The 21,201-nt window shown below is 50.9% G+C and overlaps 2 protein-coding genes across 4 annotated transcripts in view; one reads left to right on the top strand and one right to left on the bottom strand.

Moving 5' to 3' along the window:
* MEST overlaps window positions 1-11,550 on the top strand; it is a 12,417-nt gene extending 867 nt beyond the window's left edge. Inside the window, exons 2-12 of one of the 3 annotated variants that reach the window (XM_008049361.2) lie at window positions 1,779-1,933; window positions 3,382-3,461; window positions 3,831-3,908; window positions 4,000-4,136; window positions 4,262-4,320; window positions 5,575-5,615; window positions 6,400-6,470; window positions 6,685-6,786; window positions 8,163-8,239; window positions 9,325-9,388; window positions 10,229-11,550. In XM_008049361.2, coding sequence (XP_008047552.1) covers window positions 1,780-1,933; window positions 3,382-3,461; window positions 3,831-3,908; window positions 4,000-4,136; window positions 4,262-4,320; window positions 5,575-5,615; window positions 6,400-6,470; window positions 6,685-6,786; window positions 8,163-8,239; window positions 9,325-9,388; window positions 10,229-10,346 — 981 coding nt within the window. In that variant the 5' untranslated portion in view covers window position 1,779 and the 3' untranslated portion in view covers window positions 10,347-11,550. Of the gene's footprint in view, window positions 1-1,775; window positions 1,934-3,381; window positions 3,462-3,830; window positions 3,909-3,999; window positions 4,137-4,261; window positions 4,321-5,574; window positions 5,616-6,399; window positions 6,471-6,684; window positions 6,787-8,162; window positions 8,240-9,324; window positions 9,389-10,228 lie in introns of those variants that run through there. The other 2 variants (XM_021708192.1, XM_021708191.1) reach the window with 2 other exon arrangements.
* Window positions 11,453-21,201, bottom strand: part of LOC103250767 (coatomer subunit gamma-2) — a gene marked incomplete at its 5' end in the record, with an annotated part of 25,350 nt that continues 15,601 nt past the window's right edge. The window contains 4 exons of the mRNA XM_008049362.1: window positions 11,453-12,033; window positions 12,478-12,576; window positions 12,857-12,995; window positions 13,697-13,794. Of these exons, the coding sequence (XP_008047553.1) occupies window positions 11,903-12,033; window positions 12,478-12,576; window positions 12,857-12,995; window positions 13,697-13,794 (467 nt within the window). The remainder of the gene's footprint in view (window positions 12,034-12,477; window positions 12,577-12,856; window positions 12,996-13,696; window positions 13,795-21,201) is intronic.

Below are 21,201 nucleotides of genomic sequence, written 5' to 3'. Positions count from 1 at the left end.
CGGCGGGTGGGAGGCCATCCATCGCATTACTCCTTCCGGTTTCTCAGATGAAGTCAAGGCTCAGAAATCTCCAGAAAGTTAGTTGCTGGCATTGGCTGAATTTATTCTCTCGACTCCCGGCTTATCAAATCATGGGGATTTGGGCCCAAAATTGTTTGTTTAACCCATTTTGCTTATTGACTTCCAGGCTGCTTCACTATAAATCCTAAAATGTCGTTGGGACTGTTTGATTGATGCCATAAGATGGGAAATGTCCCCAGAGGGGAACCTTGGGCCTTCATGGAGTGGGGAGCGGTGTTTGTCACCTGGGCCTTACTCCCCCAGTACCCGTGGGGAAGTTCCCCTGGCTGAATGAGCCCCTCTCTGGCCCTCTGCTGAGTCACTGCCTAGTCAGGGTGGCTGGAGCCTGTGAATGAATGAATGAATGGATGGGAGCTGGAGAAAGGCTGATGAGATGTACCTGGGAAGTGTGTGGACTAAGAAGATGGTCCCCAGTGCTTTTGTTATTCAACCTTTCAAGGAGGTATCTGGTCGTGGCCCACGACTGTTGATAGAACATCATGTTGTAGCTTTTCTGAATCGTTTCTACTTTCACTTGGGAATGTGTAACTAAGCCAGTGTGTCTGTTTTGTGGACAGGTACTTTGGAGGAAAAAAGAAGTGACTGCCCCAGTGATGCCTGCAAATTAGGCTGGGGAGCCCAGATTCACTAAGAAACAGGGCAATTTCATCACTGTGGAGCCACACATCTATGTACAGGGTTTTTGAAACCAGTGTTTTGTGAGCTGGATGAGCTTGCGACTGGATGACAGGTTGTGTGGCGGGAGGGTGGGAGTCCAGGTAGAAAGCCGTCTCTGCAGGCATGAGCAGGGCACTTCCTTTTTTTCAGCCATTCTCAACAGCTTGCTTTGGTTTTGAAGCTTATTTGCTTTCTGGGTGCTCTGAGAACCCCACTCTGCTCTGGTCTGTGACCATCAGCCGCTTCTCATTCCTATTGAACACTCATTGGTGCACGTTCACTGACCCGGACCTTTGTGGTCCTGCGACTCGGAGCGCTGGGGTACAAATCAGGGTCCTTTTCCCAAAGACAAAACCTATTCCCATGCACTGGATGGGATTCTGCCCTGCTCCATGGGGTGGGGAGGTGCGAATCCTGTGAAATTAAACAAGCAGAGCTTCCCCAGCCTGCTGGGGCACAAGCATCATCCGCTGCTGCCCTCCACAGATTAGACCTGGGGGTCACGGCGGCTAAGCTGCTTATGTGGGGGGGGTTGGGAGGGAATGGTGCAGCTCCCCTTGCAGGCGTGCCAGAGGGCGGTGGGCTCCCTGCTGGTGGGCTGATGAGTACTATCACACATCAGGAGCTGGCTCCTGGGCCTCCATCCCCTTCTACACGTTAGGTGTGGAGGCTTTAGGGTAAATAGGAAGGATATTGTCATGTTTTCCTGGGAAGCTCTGATAAAAGCCCGTGAAACGGTGAACGATCCTTAAGCATTCTCAGTTTACTTCCGCAGGTCTTGGGATGTCCACCAGGCAGGGGCCAGGGGATGAGTGGGGAACTAGCACGATCACATATTGCAGTGATGTATTTTTCTCCCTTAAAATGAGAGTGGTGAGCAAACACAGTGACTACTGCTTCAGGCAGAGGTGTAGCCATTCCTTGGTCGTGTCTGCTGTGGCCCCTGGGCCAGGCAGGGCAGTCTCCCGCTGGCTCCCAGTTTCTGGTTGTACCAGTGTGTACCGTCCACAGGCACTCATATTGTCCTCTGCTTCCCACAGGATGCGGGAGTGGTGGGTCCAGGTGGGGCTGCTGGCCGTGCCCCTGCTGGCCGCCTACCTGCATATACCGCCCCCCCAGCTGTCCCCTGCCCTGCACTCATGGAAGTCTTCGGGCAAGTTTTTCACCTACAAGGGACTGCGCATCTTCTACCAAGGTGAGAGGTGGGCTGTGGGCCCTTGTGTAGGCCACGTGGTGCCAACCCAGGCACTTCTGGGGTCTGGGGGTTTGGAGGGGACCCTCTGTTCCATGTAGGGTGCTCGTAGGGAAACTCAGGAAACTGCAGGGAGGTTGTGGGGGGAGGAGATTCTAGTCTACACAACTTTTCCTGTTGGTGTTCTTTGTGGCCTGATTTGTCTTCAGATACTGGTTTGCTTGAGTCCCTGACACCAGGTAGAATCTGAAATAGTCACGGATGTGATGAGCACTGCCGGTTCTCCCTTACCATCCACATCCCTGGCTCGTTTTGTTATTTTCTGTAAAGATTACCTGCAGTATGCATGGCAAAGTGCAAGATGTCTTGTCTCAGTTAGCCTGCTGATGGTGATGCCGATTGCCTGCTGCTTATCATACCCCAGGCAGTCATGCTTTCAGCCAACAGTGCTTGGAGGTCGGTGCCATCAACCCCTTTCACAGGTGAAGAAAGCCAAGAAACAGACCGGAAAAGATTTCTTTTGGGCGGGGGTCAAGAGCAATAACGAAAAATGTTTGTCATAAACCGTTTTTCATTATTGCTCCTGACCTTCTCTCATTTGCTATATTCAATTAAGTAAGTACATTGTCTTCTGTATGTGGGTTTGGGCTGTTTCCAGTGTTTTAGTTAATATTGAAGGGAAAGCATCATGTCTGCCCAGTTTATTTTTTCCTTATATTTCCAAACTACTTGTATACGTGGAATGATTGGATCTGATTGGTTCTTAAGAAACAGACTCTTAGGCTAAAGTAGATACCTTTTTAACTAAATTATTTTTGAGAACCTTAATACCAAAGTTTCATGCACTGACAGTCGATGGATGTATCAGTGCCGTCCAGTGCTGTTAGCAAGGCCGATGCTGCCTACATGTTTGGCGAATGTAAGAGGTGTTTAGCGATTCCATGCTGTCATATGCACCGGCCATGTTCCTGTTTTGATGTTGGAGCGGGTCAAAGACCAAGCTGGGCCAAAGTGTGAGGGGAGGCTCCCTGGGAAGGGAGGGCGTCCCAGGCTTGTGCTGCCAAGGCACAAGGCCTCCGCAGCTCCTGTGGCCTGACCACGCACTTGAATGGCGGAAGGTTCCTCCTCACTGCGAAAGACTTCTGCATGTTAATAGCAGTGCAGAACAAAGGGGGAAATGGAGAGGTGCTTTTTAAAAAAGTCCAGGTAAAAGCAAGCGAGCTACCTTCAAGTATTTCCATGGTATGTGCCTTACAGTTTTTAATATACAGACTAAAAAGGAGGAAATGCCTGTCACTACCTAAAGCTAGAAGCCTGTGTCTGAAAAAGAAACCTGTCACTCTGATGTCATTACCTGGGCCACAGTGTGTCCTTCATATTGGATCCCTGGGATTTTAATGTCTTCGAGGTATCTGCAGGGACCTGGCCTCACTGACCTCTCTCCTCCCCAGACTCCGTGGGTGTGGTGGGAAGTCCGGAGATAGTTGTGCTCCTGCATGGCTTCCCAACGTCCAGCTACGACTGGTACAAGGTAACCAAGTCAGACCTCGGGGCCCTGCCCTCTTAAGAAAGCCAGCCAGGGATTCTTGCTGACAGGCCTAGAATGCTCTTGCAAATTCAGATTGCTCAATCAAACAGCATCGAATGCCAGGCTTTCTCATTTACTGTAAAGGAGTGGGTTCTTTGGCCACCTGGAAGGGATCGTTGCTGAGCCATCCTCCCTGGGGAGATCAGTGATGGAGAACAAGGCCCTCTGCAGGAGTCCGTTTCGGGGGCTGGGGTCGGGCCTGGGTAGGTTCGTGGCTCTCTCTGTCAAAGCTTGTTCAGCTGCAGGAGGAAGCACTGGGGCAGGGAGAGCTCCGGCAGGAGCAGAAGGTCCAGGCCGTCCTCTTTCTTGCAGATCTGGGAAGGCCTGACCTTGAGGTTTCACCGAGTGATCGCCCTTGATTTCCTAGGTTTTGGCTTCAGCGACAAGCCGGTAAGCAGCACCTGTGGGGACCAGTGTGGGGGTGGTGCCAGGTCACCTGGCAGGGCGGCCACGGCCTCACCCTGTGTCTTGCTCCCTGCAGAGGCCGCACCACTACTCCATCTTTGAGCAGGCCAGCATCGTGGAGGCGCTGCTGCGGCACCTGGGGCTGCAGAACCGCAGGCTCAACCTGCTGTCCCACGACTATGGAGACATTGTCGCCCAGGAGCTGCTGTACAGGTCAGCTTCGCCCCCACCCCCCTGCCCCGTGCTGGCTCTGTCCTTCTCCCCCGGGAGCTCCTCTTACCTGCCAGCCATGCACGGTGTCAGCCACCTGGCCACATGCTTCTCATCTCCTGTTCTAGGTACAAGCAGAACCGCTCGGGTCGACTCACCATCAAGAGTCTCTGTCTGTCCAACGGAGGTAGCTGCGGTGTGGGGGGGGAGCGGGGGATGGTGGGGATCTAGGAGGGCCGCCCTTGGGCACCACAGCGGGTCACAGTGGGACTTGGGTGACCCGCAGGGAGATGCCATGAGACTCAGGGTCTTGATCTTTCTTGTGTGTGAACCGCCTTGGTGGTCTGACGAGATTATAGACCTTTACTCGGCATAGAGAAAATCGGAATACACAGGATGACGAAGAACAGTGATTCTGTTGACTCCTGGTCAGGAAAAAGCTGCATCACGCTGCTTTCTCAGCATGTTGGACAGCAAGCTCTCGCAAGGGGCTGCTGCACCAGCTCAAAAGGGGGCAGGTGGAGGTGTCATCATGCCACACCTGTTGTAACTGCAGAGGGTGGGGAGAGCACAGGACTGAAGGTGTCCCGTGAAGCCATAGTGCTGCTCACGCTGCTGCCGCTCTGGTGTCAGGACAGCAAGGCCTCACTTGGTGTCATCGGTAGGCTCTTGGAAACGTTTAATGAAACCAACTGTTTTTTCTTATCAATGCTGTAAGGAAACGACATTGAGGGCCCGCTGTTCCTTGTGCTTAAAGTCAGTTTCCAAGAATCTGTCAACTTACTGTTTAGAGTCTTCAACTCCTAAATGATGGCAGCACCAAGTTGCAGTTAGAACTGAACTGCTGGTACGACCTTTTGGGTGCTATAGGTCCCTGGTGCGTCCATGGGTGCCTGAGGCCAATGGGGAGGGGGTCTGTTTGTCCCTTTGGCAGCTGTGCTTAAGGCTTTCTTCCATGGACTCTGAAGAGAAATGGAAAAGGCAGAGCTCCTGGTTCTTTAAAGACCTTAGTGCACTGAAAACCCTCTGGTTTTTTTCTTGCAGCCCAATCATGCACACTTGTGTCCTGAGCAGTGGAGGAATGCTGAGGGGTCAGAGCCTGACCACCCCACACTGGTCTCAACAGGTGTTGCTGGCCATCAGCATTATGGATGGCTGCATTCATGAACTCTCCTGTTTCTCCACTTTTATTTTTTTATAATCAATATTTTTAATTATGATATTGTGGGGTACAGTTAAGGGTTAGTTCTCCACTTTTAAAATAGAGAAGGACCAGTTAGACATGGCATCCTTGGAGCAGCAGATGACAGGACTGAGTTTCTGCTGTGGTTGTTTGGCAGTACAGGCCCCAGAGGCAGCAGTGGGCAGTCTCTGACAGTGAGTTTGCTCTGACCTAAAGCTGCAGGTGAATGTCTGAGGTCAGTCTCTTCTTCTCCTACAGGCATCTTTCCTGAGACTCACCGTCCTCTACTTCTCCAAAAGGTTGGCCATTTCCCTGATCTTTAGTTTTAGGATCTGTGCTGGCATAAATAATGCTGGGACTAGTCAAGGGCCATACCTCCTGCTGGGCAGTTGTTACAATTCTCCTTCCTGTGAATTTATATTAATGGAGCTAGTTTGTCTCTTGTTAGGTAGCTAGAGCAGAGGAAGTGGCCCCTACGTAAAACCTAAAACTGTATCTGAGAGTAAGAGGTCAGCAAATATTTGGAGAAACAGCTCTGGAAAGATTGGTGTCACGAGCATGATGTGTGAACACATTGGGGTCCTGATCTAAATCAGAACGCATTAGGGTTAAACATCTGAGGGTTTGGTGAAGTGGAGAAATGGAATCTTAATCAGATTCATCCTTTGTGAGAGAAGAATGTGGGCAACGGAAGGAAGACACAGCCAGGCAGCAAGCCTTTCAGCGGTGGGAGATTCTGCTAAGGGCCTTTTTAGTTCCTGGAATAAAACCTTTTGTTCCCAGTGAGGGTCTTTCTTCAGATTAAAATTTTTTTTTTTAATTTTCTAAAATTTTTTTTTTTTGAGTTGGGGTCTCAGTGCCACCCAGGCTGGAGTGCAGTGGTACAATCGCAGCTCACTGCAACCTTGACCTCCTGGGCTCAGGCGATCTTCCTGCCTCAACCTCTTAAGTAGCTGGGACTACAGGTGTGCACCACCACACCTGGCTAGTTTTCTGATTTTTTTGTAGAGATGAGGTCTTGCTATGTTGCCCAGGCTGCTTTCTCTGGACTCTTGACCCTTGCTTTCACCTGCTCCCCCACAGCTCCTCAAGGACGGAGGCGTGCTGTCGCCCATCCTCACACGGCTGATGAACTTCTTTGTGTTCTCTCGAGGGTAAGTCACTGTCAGAGAATGACGATAGCCTGATACCACTGTGGGAAAAGCTGCTGCCATGACGTTCTGGCCAGATCTCTAGGGTCTGACGCTTGCTGAGGGAGTGGAAGGCAACGAGCAGTCAGCTAGGGCCTAGCATGCAGTCCCGGGGCTCCAGCCGTGTGTGACACTGCGTGCTCCTCACACTGACCCGCCTGCATTCTGCCTCTTCCAGCCTCACCCCAGTCTTCGGGCCGTACACCCGGCCCTCAGAGAGCGAGCTGTGGGACATGTGGGCGGGGGTCCGCAACAACGACGGGAACCTCGTTATCGACAGGTGAGCATTTCCAGAGAGTGGGGAGAAGGCGCAAACCTACTGTTGTATTCCTTGCCGCTGGTTCTCTGTCTTGGGATGGGTGGGTGTGACCTACAGACCAAGCTACAGCCAGTCATGGGCTGGTTTCTAGGAAGACAGTTGTGGAGAACAGAGTGAGCCCCGAGCCTAGGCCAAGTTGGGGCAGAGTGTCTGCAGAGACAGCTGTGAATCCTGATGCTAATTCAGTTTGTAACTGGCAGGTGGACTCCAGCAACCCCTTCTCTGGGCTTTTTGTTAGTACCAGTGTTGAGCAGCGTTTGTCGTTGCTGTACCGGGCTTCTCCTTCTGCAGGTCTTTCTGCAACTACAGAGGCTGCCGGGGGAGGGGGGGCTTCCTTGTCTTGATCACATAGAAGATGGCTGCTTTCGCAGGGTCCAGAGACTGGTGCCCGTCATTGTTTGAGGTGAGGCTCTGCATTTTGCCAGCTGGGCCTGTTGAAGATTCCAGGGTTTGGCCTGCTGGCTTTGCTGGGAGCTGTGAGTCAGAGGGAGCCATTTTGCTCTCCCAGCCTAGCCCCCATGGGACCCCTGAAAATTCATCTTCAGATTAAGAAACTGAAAGAAGATTCTCTTTCAAATCCTTCATATAGTCTAAAAGTAAATACTGCTTCTAAGAGGCGACACTTGAAGTTCACGGAAATGGCTGTCCTGGAGTTGTCAGGCGGAACAGCCAGGACACAAGCTGGTTCTGAAATGTGGTGATGGTCCCTCACGTGGCTGAGGAGCCGCCTCCACCTGACCTGTGGGCGGATGATGTACAGAGGAGTTAGTGTTATGCTCATGAATTGCAGTCCTCGGGCTTCTTATTTGAATGAAGAAACTAGCTGGCCTGCAGTCCCAGCTGCTCAGGAAGCAGAGGTGGGAGGATACCCTGAGCTCAGGAAGTTGAGGCTGCGGCATGCTGTGATCACACCTGTGAACAGCCACTGCAGTCCAGCCTGGGCAACATAGCAAGACCTTGTCTTTAGGGAAAAAAAAAGAAAGTGAGGTCGAAAGACACATGTTATATTTGTGAGTCACAGCCAGTTAGTGGTAGAGGCAGCCCGGAACCCTAGACCTGGGCTTTGGTCACCCATGATCCAAACCTACTTTGAGCTTTCCTAGGCCTCACTGCCTGCTTAATACACACACAGAGGCACCACCTGTCACGCTGCAGTGGGCTTGGTCACTACCATGACTGCATGGCTAGCTCTAGAGGCTAGCAGAAGTAGATGAATTAAGCAGGCCACTTCCAGGAATGCCAAATTGCTTCTGTTCCTTGAGGCTCAGCCAGTCCTTGGCGTCCCTATCACAGTGAAGGCTCTTTGTCCTGCTTGTGGTGACTTGTCTGTCCCACAGTCTTTTGCAGTACATCAACCAGAGGAAGAAGTTCAGAAGACGCTGGGTGGGAGCTCTGGCCTCTGTAACCATCCCCAGTGAGTATTCTGATACTCTTGATAGGAAAACTGAAGAACTACAGGGCTAAAATGATCATGACCTCATGACCTCCCCTCAGGGTTATCAGATTGAGCAAATACAAATATAAGACACCCAGTTAAATTTGAATTTTCAATAAACAAATACCTTCTTTAGTATTAAGTATGTGTTGGGAAATCTTTGGAACATTCTTATACCAAAAAAACTCATTTTTTATCTGGAATTCACATTGAACTGGGCACCCTTTAGGTGCATTGGCAGTTGTACCCTGACATCAGCACCACCAGAGATGTGTGGAAAGGAAATAAAACGACGATGTGTGTGCAGAGGCGGCTGGCCGGTGGTTTCAGGGGAGGCATGGTCAGGGCCACTATGTCTCATGCTGGACTGCTGGGCCAGGCGGCTGTTTAGATCGCTAACCAAGAGGCTGTAGGTGGTTAGTGCTCACCTGTCTCTTCATGTTGACAGATATAGAAAGAAAAAATCAGTTCAGTCACAGATGGTAGCTAGTGTTCGGGAAACTACTGGTTGATTTCAAATGTCAAGAGTCAATTATAAAGGAAGGAAGACTTAAAGAATGACAGTATCCTGAGCTGGATGCAGGGGTTCACGTCTGTCATCCTGGCACTTGTGGAGATGAGAGGATTGCCTGAGCCCAGGGGTTTGAGACCAGCCTGGGCAACTTGACAGGCTGAGGCAGGATTGCCTGAGCCCAGGAGGCCGAGGCTGCAGTGGCCATGAGCATACCACTGTACTCCAGCCTGGGTGACAGAGAAAAAAGAATGGCAGTATCCTGGCTTTATGGAAAGAGGATGTTGAAAGTGGGGCTTGTTCCTTTTGGTCCAGGGTATGGAAGAGCTGGAGGAGGGAGCAGATGGCTGTGTGGAGCAGAAGATGTGCCAAGTAAATGAGCGGCCTGCTCCCAGCACTTCTTTATGGCCTGCCTAGTAGCAGCAGTGGCTAGATTTCTATCATGAAAGCATTTATGGAAATTTTTTTTTTGGCAGGGAGTTAGTTTTTTAAGGCAGGAGCAGGAGAGTGGATGTGAGAGCTATTGGTGATTTCTTCCTCTTCTCTTCACTAGTTCATTTTATCTACGGGCCGTTGGATCCTGTAAACCCCTATCCAGAGTTTTTGGAGCTGTACAGGTGAGTTTCCCTCTAACGTGTCTGTTAGTATCTCATCCTGACAGTGGTAAGCAGAATTACCTGTTGAGGACTGTTGCTCTAGTCGTCATCTTGGACCTCACTGGCTGTTCATCCATAACACAGATAATAAAAAGATGAGTCGAGGAATCTTATTCTCACATAAAGATTAGGAAATTCAGTTATATGGTCTCTTGATTTATACAGCTGGCTTTCACTGTCATGTGTACTACACACTCAGCTGTACAGGTAAGAAGCAGCTATTATGTGAGTCAAAAAATGGACGTGGCTGTCTCTTAAGAAGTGCTTTTTAAAAGTCTAATTGTGGAGCCAGTTCACTGGCCTGCACTGGGCAAACAGCAGCAATAGACTGGGGAGAGCCCCCTGGGAGACATGCCTTCTCAGGGTCATTTCTCCCTCTTGGTCCTTGCTCGGAAGGTGTTGGACCGTGGACTCGTGACTGACCAGCACATAAGAATGTGCCGTGCCCTCTTGAGGCCTGTGGGTACAGCCTACTGCTAATAGGATTTTGAGCAAAATAGCCCCCCTCGTATCTTCCTGCCATCTTCACTTGAGCAGTGAGTCACTGAGGGGCTACTTGCTGGAGCTCCATCCTTCTCTGCAGAGCTGAAAGTCCCTCCCTGATGGTTGTTTTCAAGTTGTCTGTTGATTACAAACCTTAACAGCCGGTCAATGGGGTTGGCACGTCTGTCTGCCTGAGGGACAACTCTGGAATACAAGGCGGGCAAGCTCTTGCTGGCGCCTTCCTGTGTGCTGGGTCTGCCGGGTGTGTCCTGGGGCTTCCAGCCTTGAGTTCACCTACATGCTGTTCTCTTCCGCTAGGAAAACGCTGCCGCGGTCCACAGTGTCAATTCTGGATGACCACATTAGTCACTACCCACAGCTAGAGGACCCCATGGGCTTCCTGAACGCATACATGGGCTTCATCAACGCCTTCTGAGCTGGACGGATAGCGTCCCCGTGTCACCTCCCCGCTCCCTTACCTGTTGTGTATCCACTTAGAAAGAGATGCCCACAGAGGCCCAGGCCGCCAGACTCTAGTCTCTCACCAAGTCCACTTGCCTCAGTCAGTGAACAGTGTGCAGGAAGAGGCCTACAGGAGCCCCACCCGAGGGTGGGTGAAATAGCCCACCTTCTGTTCCCCCGACATCTGACCAGGTGCATGGACTGCCTTTGTTCTGTGTTATTAGGAAATTCTGATGGGCGCTGCTGCCCACTGACGCAGAAAGACAGACATTCTTTTGCATAAAGTATTTTTTAATTCTTCTCTGGACTTTTCTGAAATACTTAGAAGTGCTACTTTGTGGCCAGCCTCAACTGGAATCCTACATTAAGAATGGGGGTGGGGGTGGGGCTTCTTACCTCTCCTTGAACAGCTTGAAGGGTGTGAGCAACATGTGAGCATAAGTCTCTTGTCATAACTGTGGGTTCCGTTTCATCAGCTGCTTCTAATTATAGACATTTTGTTAAGTAGATACTCGTTTGAAGAATGCAGTATCCTCAGTGTGCTTTAAGGTTATGATTTACCTACATGTTATATTTTATAAGGATACTAAGCCAGCAGACCTTACTCTGCCAAAGTAGTGAACCTTATTAAACATGTTTAATTTCTGAGTAAACTGAACTAAATTCAAACTATTTACAGAATTTCCTAAAATCACAGGACATTAAGGACCAATAGCATCTGTGCTGGAGACGTATTGTTACTAGCTGCAAAGACCAATTCCAGCAGCAGGCAACCTCTGGCTTCTTATGCCTCAGTGTTCAGATGCTTGTCTCCTGAGCTCAAGTGGAGGGAGGGAGGGTTGTGCAGGCTGGGTCACCATGCTGGATGTACACTGACTCCTCTTGTGACGATTGCTTTATTTCCCATGGCCTGTCATAGAGAGGCTTTCTCGCGTAGCTCAGAAATTCCTGTACTTCACAGATGGGAAAGTTCCAGAAACTTAAAGGAACACATCTCGAAAGACCTATAAGCAAATGGTGCTGAATACTTTTTTTAAAGCCACATTTCATTGTCTTAGTCAAAGCAGGATTACTAAGTGATTATTTTAAATTCATTTTTATTAGCAATTTCAAGTATAGCAACTTTGAAGCTGGAATCGGTGTTTATTTTCTATTAATAAAAATGAACTGTGACAAAAGTGGACTCTGACTTCCCCTCCCCCACACCCCCGGGATAAAACTTTCAGCACCACCAGGAGCTTCCAGATACACAGCAAAGAGTACAACGAAGTCAAGCAGTTGCAGTGTAGGATAGGATTTGCTTTTCACATCACCCAAAGCTGCACCGTCATACCAAAGCTTATCAAAAGTGACAGGAAAAACAACCCACGCACAAGGACAGATGTCTGCTTATGTGCTGGCTCTGGGCCAGATGTTGAATTAGTTTCTCCAGAGTCATTCCTCTTTAAGCATGATTCTGGAAAGTCCATGCCCCTCGCCTGATCCCACTGATGGTGACGTGCACGCCAGCCTCACTGGCTCAGGTGGACCTTATCCAACAGCAGCCAAGATAACATCTACAGGTGTCCTCTCTCTGCTTCTGACAGTCACCTGCATGGTCACTCCATCTGCTAAGGCTAGTCTGGACCTCACCAGTAAATCACAGCCACCTCTGTATACACCTGAGAGAAAAAAGTGAGGGAAACTATATTAAGATCTCAAATGAGCCCTGAATGATGAGATGTGTCCTGCTCTCCCTTCGATTAATTTAGCTTTTCTATAGGTTTGTGGGGTTGAATCCTACAGATAAGCCCTAAATATGTGTGTTATATTCCCACAAGGCCAGGTACAGAGAAGGTATTCAAAGATGCCCATCTGAGGCACTCAGGGGAGGTGGGTGGGGGCACTTTTGTTTGTGAGGAGATGTCAGTAGGTGGTCTGGGCCAAATGTACACCTGAAAAAGATAACCTAAGAACACCATGACGACACATTCCCCCTTTTGCCTGGCCTTCAATGACCCACATACAGGGACGACAGGACACGAGTAAGGCATGAGATGCCTAGCCACAGCCCTTCCCATTATATTCTGCAACAAAGTGTCAGGAGGTCTGAAGGAGTTTCTTACCTGCCAGGTAGAGCGAATGAGAGTTCTTGTTCTCGGGCACTTTATCAGACCTTTCACAGGGCTGCATGCCCAGAAATGTGACAACGTTGTTGACAGCTTCTATGTTGAGCAGATGGACAAGAAATGTTAGGTTAAGCGCGGGGTCTGCCTCTGCACAGGGCATGCTGGGGGCTGGGGGTAGAGGCATGTGGATGTGCAGAGGGCAGCGGCCAGACCAGAAAATGGCTGACCCAGTCAGATGCTAAAGACTGGGTTCTGGTCTTCTAAGTAGACAATTTATCAAGTGTTTTTTTAAAAGAAGGAGTTCTGGAATAACAAATCTGCCTATTAGGTTTTATATCGCTGTCAGGCAATATTGTTTGATAGCTAAACTTCTCACCTTCAAGCGTTTTGGTAGAACTGAGGGCAAAAGTCTCCTCCTTCTCAAAGATGTCTCCCACCTCCTCCCAGGCAGCAGCAAAATTAGGCTTCAGCACCTTCTGAATATGGTCAGACACGGTTACTTCGAGATCTTCCAGCTAGTGGGTAACAGGCAGGGGTCAGTAAAGCAAAGTCCTTTCTGTTACAGGACAAAGATAAAGGGCCTGATTAATATGGTTCAGCAGGAGCCTAGGAAAAGCTCTACCACCCAAGCAGAATCTAGGTAACCCTGACACTGCCGGCCTCAGAAGGAACTAGGCCAAGTTCAGAGCTCCATCTGTGGCCTTCAGGTGTGTGTCATGCTACCATACCTGCTCACTGAGTCCAGGCTGGCAGTGCCTCCCAAATTTTCACTAAGATCAGCACTCTGGTTGTTCACGAAGAGGTTGAGATACTTAAAAGTTTTCCCTCTAAAGACTTTTTAGTCCAGGATCTGGCTGTATTACAAGCAAACTAAAAGTTGCTGGAGCAGGAAAAAAACCCCAAAACAAACACCAAGAGCCCCCTAAAACCACTTTCAATAAAACTCATCTCAGTGAGTAATTTTTAATCTCTTAATTAACCCTATTATAAGGTGAAAAGGGGATGAGTCTATTTTAATGAGCTGTGAAGTGATCAAATCCCAGTTCTCTTTGGCATGATGTAATTCGATCCAGAGGAGGAGAAGTTCAGGTCCCCCTCCACTGGGATCTGAGGACAGAAACCCCTTACGTTCATGTCAGATGTTCTTAGAAACATGTTCTCTCAAGGCAGAAACCACTGAGTGCTGCAAAGTGTCAAATCTGCCTGGAAGACTCACCACGTACTCGTCATCATACCCATCCTCATCCGGAGCTCCCGTGTTAGGGTCACAGTCCCGGACGGTGAACTTCATGGTGCAGCTAAAGGTGCCTGCGACTGGAGAGGAGCAGGGTCCACATGGGTGGCAGCACAAGCACAGAGTTTCCCCATTTCTTAGGAAGTACCATCTTGCCCTGCGTTTCCAGGTTAAGTACATGCACACCCTGTTTTCTAGGTAGTGGTTCCAAAGGCAGCCTGCCGGCAGGCTAAAGGACAGTCTCACCAAGTAGGCTGCTGGAGCCTACTCCGCCCTGTGGGTTAGAATAGAACAGGACAGACACAGACGGTTTCTGTGCTGGTGTGAGGAAGGCAGCAGGGACATACTTGGGGCTTTTTGCTGTGTCTGTCGAAGGACCAGTTACGCTGAGGACCACTGCTCTAGGACTTGTCAAAGGGAACAATGTGCTGGGGAAAAGCACACAGATCCTCCAGTTAACAATGACCAAGTACCTCAGGGTCTTAGGGCTGTCTTTGGACTGTGCACTCACAGCGGGTCCCAGACCCCCAGAGTGAACGAGCTGTGTGGCAGATTCCAACCCATAGTGAGGAGGTCGGCCGTGAGCTGGTCTTGTAAAGCTAGTGTCTTAAAATGGAAGAGTGAGTGGGCGTGGCTTGTATGGCGAGGAATGGCGGAAGTAATACAATGGACATTGGTGGGGGCAGGTTTCTGGAAGTGAAGTCTTCGTAAAGAGACAGGGTTTTCTGAACTGTGGGAAGGAGGGGTTTTAGCAAGCATGGATGAAGAAAAGGCATTTAGGGTCTCATTTGTGATCTGGAAAAGGCTTATAGGTACAAAAAATACTAGAAATCGGGACATTAAAAAGTTCTTTGGGAGATAAGACAAGGAGAGGCAAGAAAGGACTCAGATATAAGGACCGCATGTGAAGTGTTGAGTGGTGGGACCTTCATCTTCTCAGTCTTAACTCTAAACATTCATCCATCCATCCAGACATGTAGTGAATGCCAGTACATGTTGACATTACATGTGAAGGTGTAAGCTAATGTGCCAGGCACGTGATAAAAATATGACTGAGACATGACCTCTGTCTCCATGAGCAGTCTAGGAGTTAAAGTGTGTGTGTGTGTGTGTGTGTGTGTGTGTGTGTGTGTGTGTGGTGGGGGGGGAGAGGAGTGATCTTTCCATGACATTACAACTCAGTGTCCTAAGTCTTTTAGTGTCAGTTTTAACAGTGCTATGTGAGGGTTCATGATTAGCAAACTGCCTGGGAAAATTATGCAACATGTGAAAGGCTATCACAGTTTAATTGGATCTTCAAAGGCACAGGAGCTCTGGCAAGCAGAGACAGGGACATGAAAAAAAGGGAAGGCCAGCAAGTCCTAGCAGAGCAGGAAACAGGAAGAGGCGTGCACAGATGCTGAGCGGAGACTGTCTAGGAGCACGCTGTAAAACACCATGTACTTGACATTTACCAACAGGCTCTAAAGGCCAAGGTAGTCGCGAGATGAAGAGGTTAGAGACAAGCGAGAGAAGCTGCCCAACTTCAGCCATTGGTGGGAGCCTACGAAGAATGGGTGAACTCAGAAGGCAGCTGGATTCAGCAGAACATGCTGAAAACAAGATGGTGGGGGGGGTCAACCCATCCAGGAAAGAGTGGGCCTCCTGAGATGACTGGATCTGCATCGGTGCTGTGAGGGGCTGAGCATGACAGTGGCCCAATTTAGGGCAGGGCTTTCTTCAGGGGCAAGCGGAAAGAAGCTGATATTTCAGAAAAGAAGGCAAGGAGAGATATGGGGTTGTGGTGGGGACAAAGGTCATGACCAAGTGAGAATGAGAAGTCAGGACAGATGTTAAGTAATGGCTGGTGTGAACGCCGGCCTGGTTCAGATGAAGTGGGGCGGCTGCAGCAGTGAGGAGGAGTCATCACGGGGCAGAATCAGTGACAAAGACAGGGCCCAGCCTGGCCTGCGCACAGCCGTGCGTACATAAAAGCAAAGACGGATGCTTCCGTGTGAGACCTGGTACCCAGAAACAGACGGAGGGGGCAGCAGGGACGGGGCTGCCAGAGACGATGCTCCTGAGAGCTCGATGGCAGGTTTTCAGTTACATAGTTTGATCAATACAGCCAGGTCACAGGTGAACACCAGTGAAAGCCAGTGGCAGTGACCTGCCAAAGCTGCTACAGCAGGTGACGAGTATGGGTGACGAGAGGAGGCAAGGGGCCTTTCCACGGCAAGGGACAGTCCTGAGTCCGCTGCTGTCACATGATGAGAGCCATGAGAACAGAGCAGGTAATACTGAAGGGAACAAGGAGGGGGTGCCCAAGGTCACACCAGAACTGTTCCAGGAAGTGGGCCTGCCATGAGAGGACCGTCTGGAAAAGATCTATCTGAAAAGGACCCAGAGAAGCAGGCAGGGTATGTGAGCTGAGCTGGCACAGGACCTGCAGGCGCAGCACCAGGGTGGGAAGGCAATGGAGTGGCAGGCCTCACCTATGGTGAGACCCCAGGCGAACAAGGAGATCCAGAAAGCGCAGAGGGAGACATGGTGAAAGAAAAGGGTATGTCAGCAGGGCAGACGGTCACAGAGGGCTCTCAGCTGGCTGTGGCCCTCCACATAGGTGTGGACTGGGCGGAGACAGCATGGGTGCAGTACCGTGAGCAGGAAATGGAGGAGGATGCACCTCCCCAGCAGTGTCCATTCCAGGGATGCTCTACGCATGGGGAAGGACACCGAGGGGAGGTTTCCCGCCTGGACAGATATGGGGATGGGGGAAGGGTATGGAAAAGCAACATGGAAGCTGCTCTCAGATGAAAGGCATGGCGGACATCAGCTGGAAGATGTGACTGAATTCCTGGGCCAAAGTCCTAAGAAGAGAGGGAGAGGCTGGAAGCAAAGCTCAGCACATGCCACATGGTGGAAGGCCTTAGGCAGAGATGGGAATATGGGTCTGGGACAGGGAGTCCTGTCAGCTAAACTAGGTCTAACTGGTCACATCTGGGGCCTAAAGGCCTCACTGCAGGGGAGACACACAGGAAGGGCAAGGACAAGGATGTCTGTGGCAAGCAGCTGTCAATGAGCTTTTGAAGCTTTGGAGGAAGTTGCTAATTAAAGCACTTGGCTGACAGGAAAGTTGTAAGCTGATTAAGATGAATGCTCATTAAGAGCCATCGCTGGCAACTTTGGAGATACCAGGCCTGACTTTATTAGAGGGCACAGGCAGTCTGACCAGAGGATGGATGATGGCTCCCAGGTGGGTAATGGGCGAAGATCATGAGGAGGGGGGAGCATCGAGGAGATTCTGGCTCTGTTTCTTCTGTGGAGAGATGCTAAGTGGGAGGACGATAGTGGCCAAGATGCCGTAAGTTACTGCATAGCATGCAATCCACGTTGCTCTTGGAAGTTCCTTTGCCAAGTAAGGACTGGCTAAAGGGGACGGAGGAGACGTGTGTGGAAATATCATGGGGGAGGAGAAAGAGAAGAGGGAGGTGAGGAGCTGAGAAAGAGGGTATTGGGTTTGGGATGCAGAGCAGAAGACCAGTGTGGGCCAGGGAGAGCACAGAGAGGAGAGTGAGGAGCCCCGGGAGCGGCAGTTGCACAGTTCACTGAGTTCAGTGAGCTCACAGCCAGAAACGGGGATGGGGAAGGGAAAGTCCCCAGGTAAGCGCTGGTGGCATGAGGGAGTACCACCTGGGAATCTGCTTGAATGCTATGTGAGGTCACAAGTATGCCCACCTGTGAAGCCCAAGGAGTGCAGTGGGAGGAGCTGAGTCATGGCCAGGGACAGGAACCCCATGAAGGCCTGGGCTGAGTTGAGAGTGCAGGTGTCTTCAGAGTAGTGTGGAGGGACAGTGAAGACAGAAGAAAAGACGACCGAATCCATGAGAATGAGAATGATACCAAGATGGTGGCTGAGAAGAAAAGGGACTGCAGGTAACAGGTGTTTCTCTAGGAGCAGTGGGGGAAAGTGAAAAGCTGCAGGAAAGATAGGGTCACCTGAAGACTAGCAGGTATTGACAGGAGGGATCTGCGGCACCACAGCTGCACCAAAGACCACAAGTAGATAGCAGAGTGGCTGGAAGCCACGTAAGAGGAGGAGCACTGTGTGAAGAGCAGTGAAGGGTAGGTGGCATGGTGTGGGCAGAAGGGGTGAGGAAAGTTTCTCAGGATGGGTAGTCTGTAAGTGTGGGTCTCACAGTGTGGGTCTCCTTGGCCAGATGCTGGATCTTACTGCCAGGCCCCGAAAAGCAGTATAGACAGTGGGAGAAGAGTAAAGGCCTGAAATGGAACAGCATCCTCTGGTGGGAACTTGGAATCGCAGGATGGAGATAAACCCTGTAAGAGCCAGGGCACCGACCCTTAGGAACCTAGCACAGACCTTGGAATGGATGAAGTATACTAGGAGAGGAGTGGCTGGACCTTATGCTGGGAACCCAGCTCAAGAGTCAAACTTCCTTTGTTACTTCCAGGGACAGATGGTGACACTGTACTAGACATCATCAAGATGCAGGCGGACGGCCATTCTGTGTGCTCTCAGGAGCTCATTGTGTGCAGCTGTCCTGTGGGTGAGTCCTGAAGAGGAGCTGACAAAAAGTGCTTGTTCAGGAAGAGACGGGGTTCCTCTGAGAGAACAGATGGCAGCCAGAAGGAGGGAGGCTGAAGATAAGGCAGTACATTTCTTCAGGGCAAGACAGGTAGCAAGGAGAAAAGGAAGGGGGAGAACTCTGAACCCCAGATGAGAAGGTCATCTGAAAAATGGCAGAACTGACTGGAGGGAAAAGGCCCCATATTTGACCAAAAGACACAGAAGGAGAGGGTTCAAGCTGAGGGGAGCACCGTACCAACCAGACCATAATGCTGAGTAGGCCACACAGGACTTCCGAAGGGAGAATCCTGTGAGGTCTCCGGGTGGAGAGGCCAGATTTCATGACTAGCACGCGGGAGAAGCAGGTGTCTGCACAGGGACGAGAGTCAGGAGCAGACTTGCCCTTGGTGCCTTGGTGGGGAATTTTAATTAAAGGGCTTGTCTCAGGGGAGAGTTAAGAGTGATGCTTCTTACAATGCGTGATGCAGTATTACCTAGGAATCTGTTAGAAATAGAAATTCTCCTCTCTCACCCAGACATCCTGAATCAGAAACTCAGGGTGGGCCCAGCAGTCTGTATCAGGGTGAGCTACAGTGTGAGGACTACTGCTTTAGAGCAGATGAGAACAGTTCCAATCAAGAGCCTTTGCTGGCAGCTACCACGTTAGCATGGGCTGAACATTAGTGCCGCGACCAGGAGACTTGGATGGAAGGAGGAGAATAGAGGAAAGCAAGGGAGACAGGGCTGAGATGGGAAAGGGATGACTGAGTGAAGCTGAGTGGAGCCTGCAGTGCTGCAGGATGGCCGCAGAGGCAGTGGGAGGGCGAGGGGCCGGAGGCATGGGAGAGGAGCAGCTCCACGATGACCTCACGCCAGTCCAGGTGGAGCTGCACGAGAAGCGAGAGGAGGGAGAAGCCAGCTGAGGACTGAGGACCCAAGGGACAGTGGGATTCTCTGGACAGGGCGAGGCTGGACTGCCTGCCATCCTGGTAGCGTCGGAACAGGCATTCTGCCATCCAGAAGCCAGTACTGACTCCACGGAGATAGTGTTGGCGGTCCAGGAGGTAGGGAGGCTGCGTGGGAGGGTGAATATTCATACGGCAAAATATGGAAGAAGGTGTAAAGCAGTGAGGTTAACAGTTCTGCCAGATCAGACGGTATCACTCAATATGAACACAAGAAATGATCACTGATACTGACTGGTAATACTGACGGAGAAGCAGCAGCCAGGCTGGAGGTTGTCTAGGGGAAGGCTATCTGAAGAGCAGAAGATGGGTCTGAGGGAGGAACAGCGGGTATGCAGGGGGAGACCTCAGAGAGCCTATGTGCCCAGCACTACAAGAGGTTGAGCCACATGAGGGAAGCCTCCGAGGGAAACTGGGAAGAATGTTCCTTAAATCAAGCATCAAGGATATACTCGGGAATTTAAAAAAGTGTGGATTTGCCAGAAGTGAGAGAAGCAACTGGGGAGACTTGTATGAGAAACGGCAAAAGAGAGAGCAAAAGACGGAGCATGGAGGCCAAGGAGGGGCCACAGGATGAGGCCAGGCAGGACCTGCCTTGTGTGGATGGGCCCTGGCAAGGGCTGAGCAGGAACTGAGAAGATGGGACTGGAAATCTGGAGAGAGTGGGGGAAGAACCCCGCAGAGTAAGGACTGGGGTTCAGGTTCTGCTTCCAGGAATCTTTGCTGGAAGATGCTAGAAGTATTGGTTGTGGTCCACGTGGTGAGAGGCGAGAGGCTGAGGAGGCTGGGCGGACAGGCCTGTGGTAGGAACCCTGTGAAGGTGGGAGAGGCAGAGAACATAGCGTTCGGTGAGGATGCAGGAGACATGGGCAGACAGTGGGGCTGAGCAGTGAGTGCCCATCTGAGAGGGCCCCAGAAAAAACCACACAGTCCACAAGACTGATGCCAGGTGCTGGCGGAAAGGAGGAGGGGCACGGAACCCTCAGCAGGCTCTCCAGAGCAGAAGGATGAGAGAAGACAAGGAGGGGAGGGAAGAACAAGGGGCAGCCCTGCCGTGGAGGGCTGGTCCGGAAGCCGTAGACGTGGGCTGGGGCCAGAGCACCGGGCTTGGACCAAGGCTCTGAAGAAATGAGAGAGCAGGTCTGTTAGCTGAGTGAGAGCGGGTGGCGAGGCAGCGAGGCAGCCAGGGGCTTAAAGGCAAGACTGCACAGGGGTCCAGCTGGTCATCTGAAGGGGCAGGACTGTGGAGGATGAATAGTGCCTCTACAGAGCTGCTGGGACCTGGACAGGAACTGCAGGGTTAGCTCTCGATGCTGGAGTGGGCATTTTAAATTAAAAACTTGGCTAATGGGAAAGCTTAAGGGAGTTTTTAAGAAGGTGGACTCTTTTAATAGGGTCCTGCTAGCACCCTTAGGTACAGCAGGCGGGTCACTGGTGGAGGGGTGAGTGGGAGGTCGTGAAGATGGCCTTGTTTCTTGAGGAAGGGCTGGGACTCGCGAGTGCCTGCTCTGCTGTTGCTTGGACATAAAGATAGGAGCCCAAGTGGACAGGGGAGAGGTGGCTGGGCATGCCGGCATACCAGAGCAGGCCAGGAGAGAGTTTTAGTCTAATGGGAGGACTACAGGAATCAGGGTGGGGGCTGCATGGTCAGAGAAGCAAACACACAGATCCCCATGGGCTCAAAAGCCCCAGGCAGAGGGCTGTGTCTCTCTACGAGGGGCTAAAGACCACAGCAAGGGGCAGCGGAGGCCCAGATATACGGAGGCAGAATGTGGGCAGCACTTCCAAGTCTCGACAGGAAGCAGTTTTTAAAGAACACATACACACATTAAAAATCCTCAAAGAAGCCGGGCTCGGTGGCTCAGCCTGTAATCCCGTGCTTTGGGAGGCTGAGATGAGTGGATTACCTGAGCCCGTGGGTTTGAGACCCACCTGGGCAACTTGGCGAGACCTCA

This window comes from Carlito syrichta, unplaced genomic scaffold (genome assembly GCF_000164805.1).
Source record: "Carlito syrichta isolate Samal-C Ts95f unplaced genomic scaffold, Tarsius_syrichta-2.0.1 Scaffold132850, whole genome shotgun sequence".
In the NCBI taxonomy this organism is placed as follows: domain Eukaryota; kingdom Metazoa; phylum Chordata; class Mammalia; order Primates; family Tarsiidae; genus Carlito; species Carlito syrichta.
The sequence above is the reverse complement of the archived record's forward strand: the minus strand, read 5'-3'. Positions and strand labels throughout refer to the sequence as shown.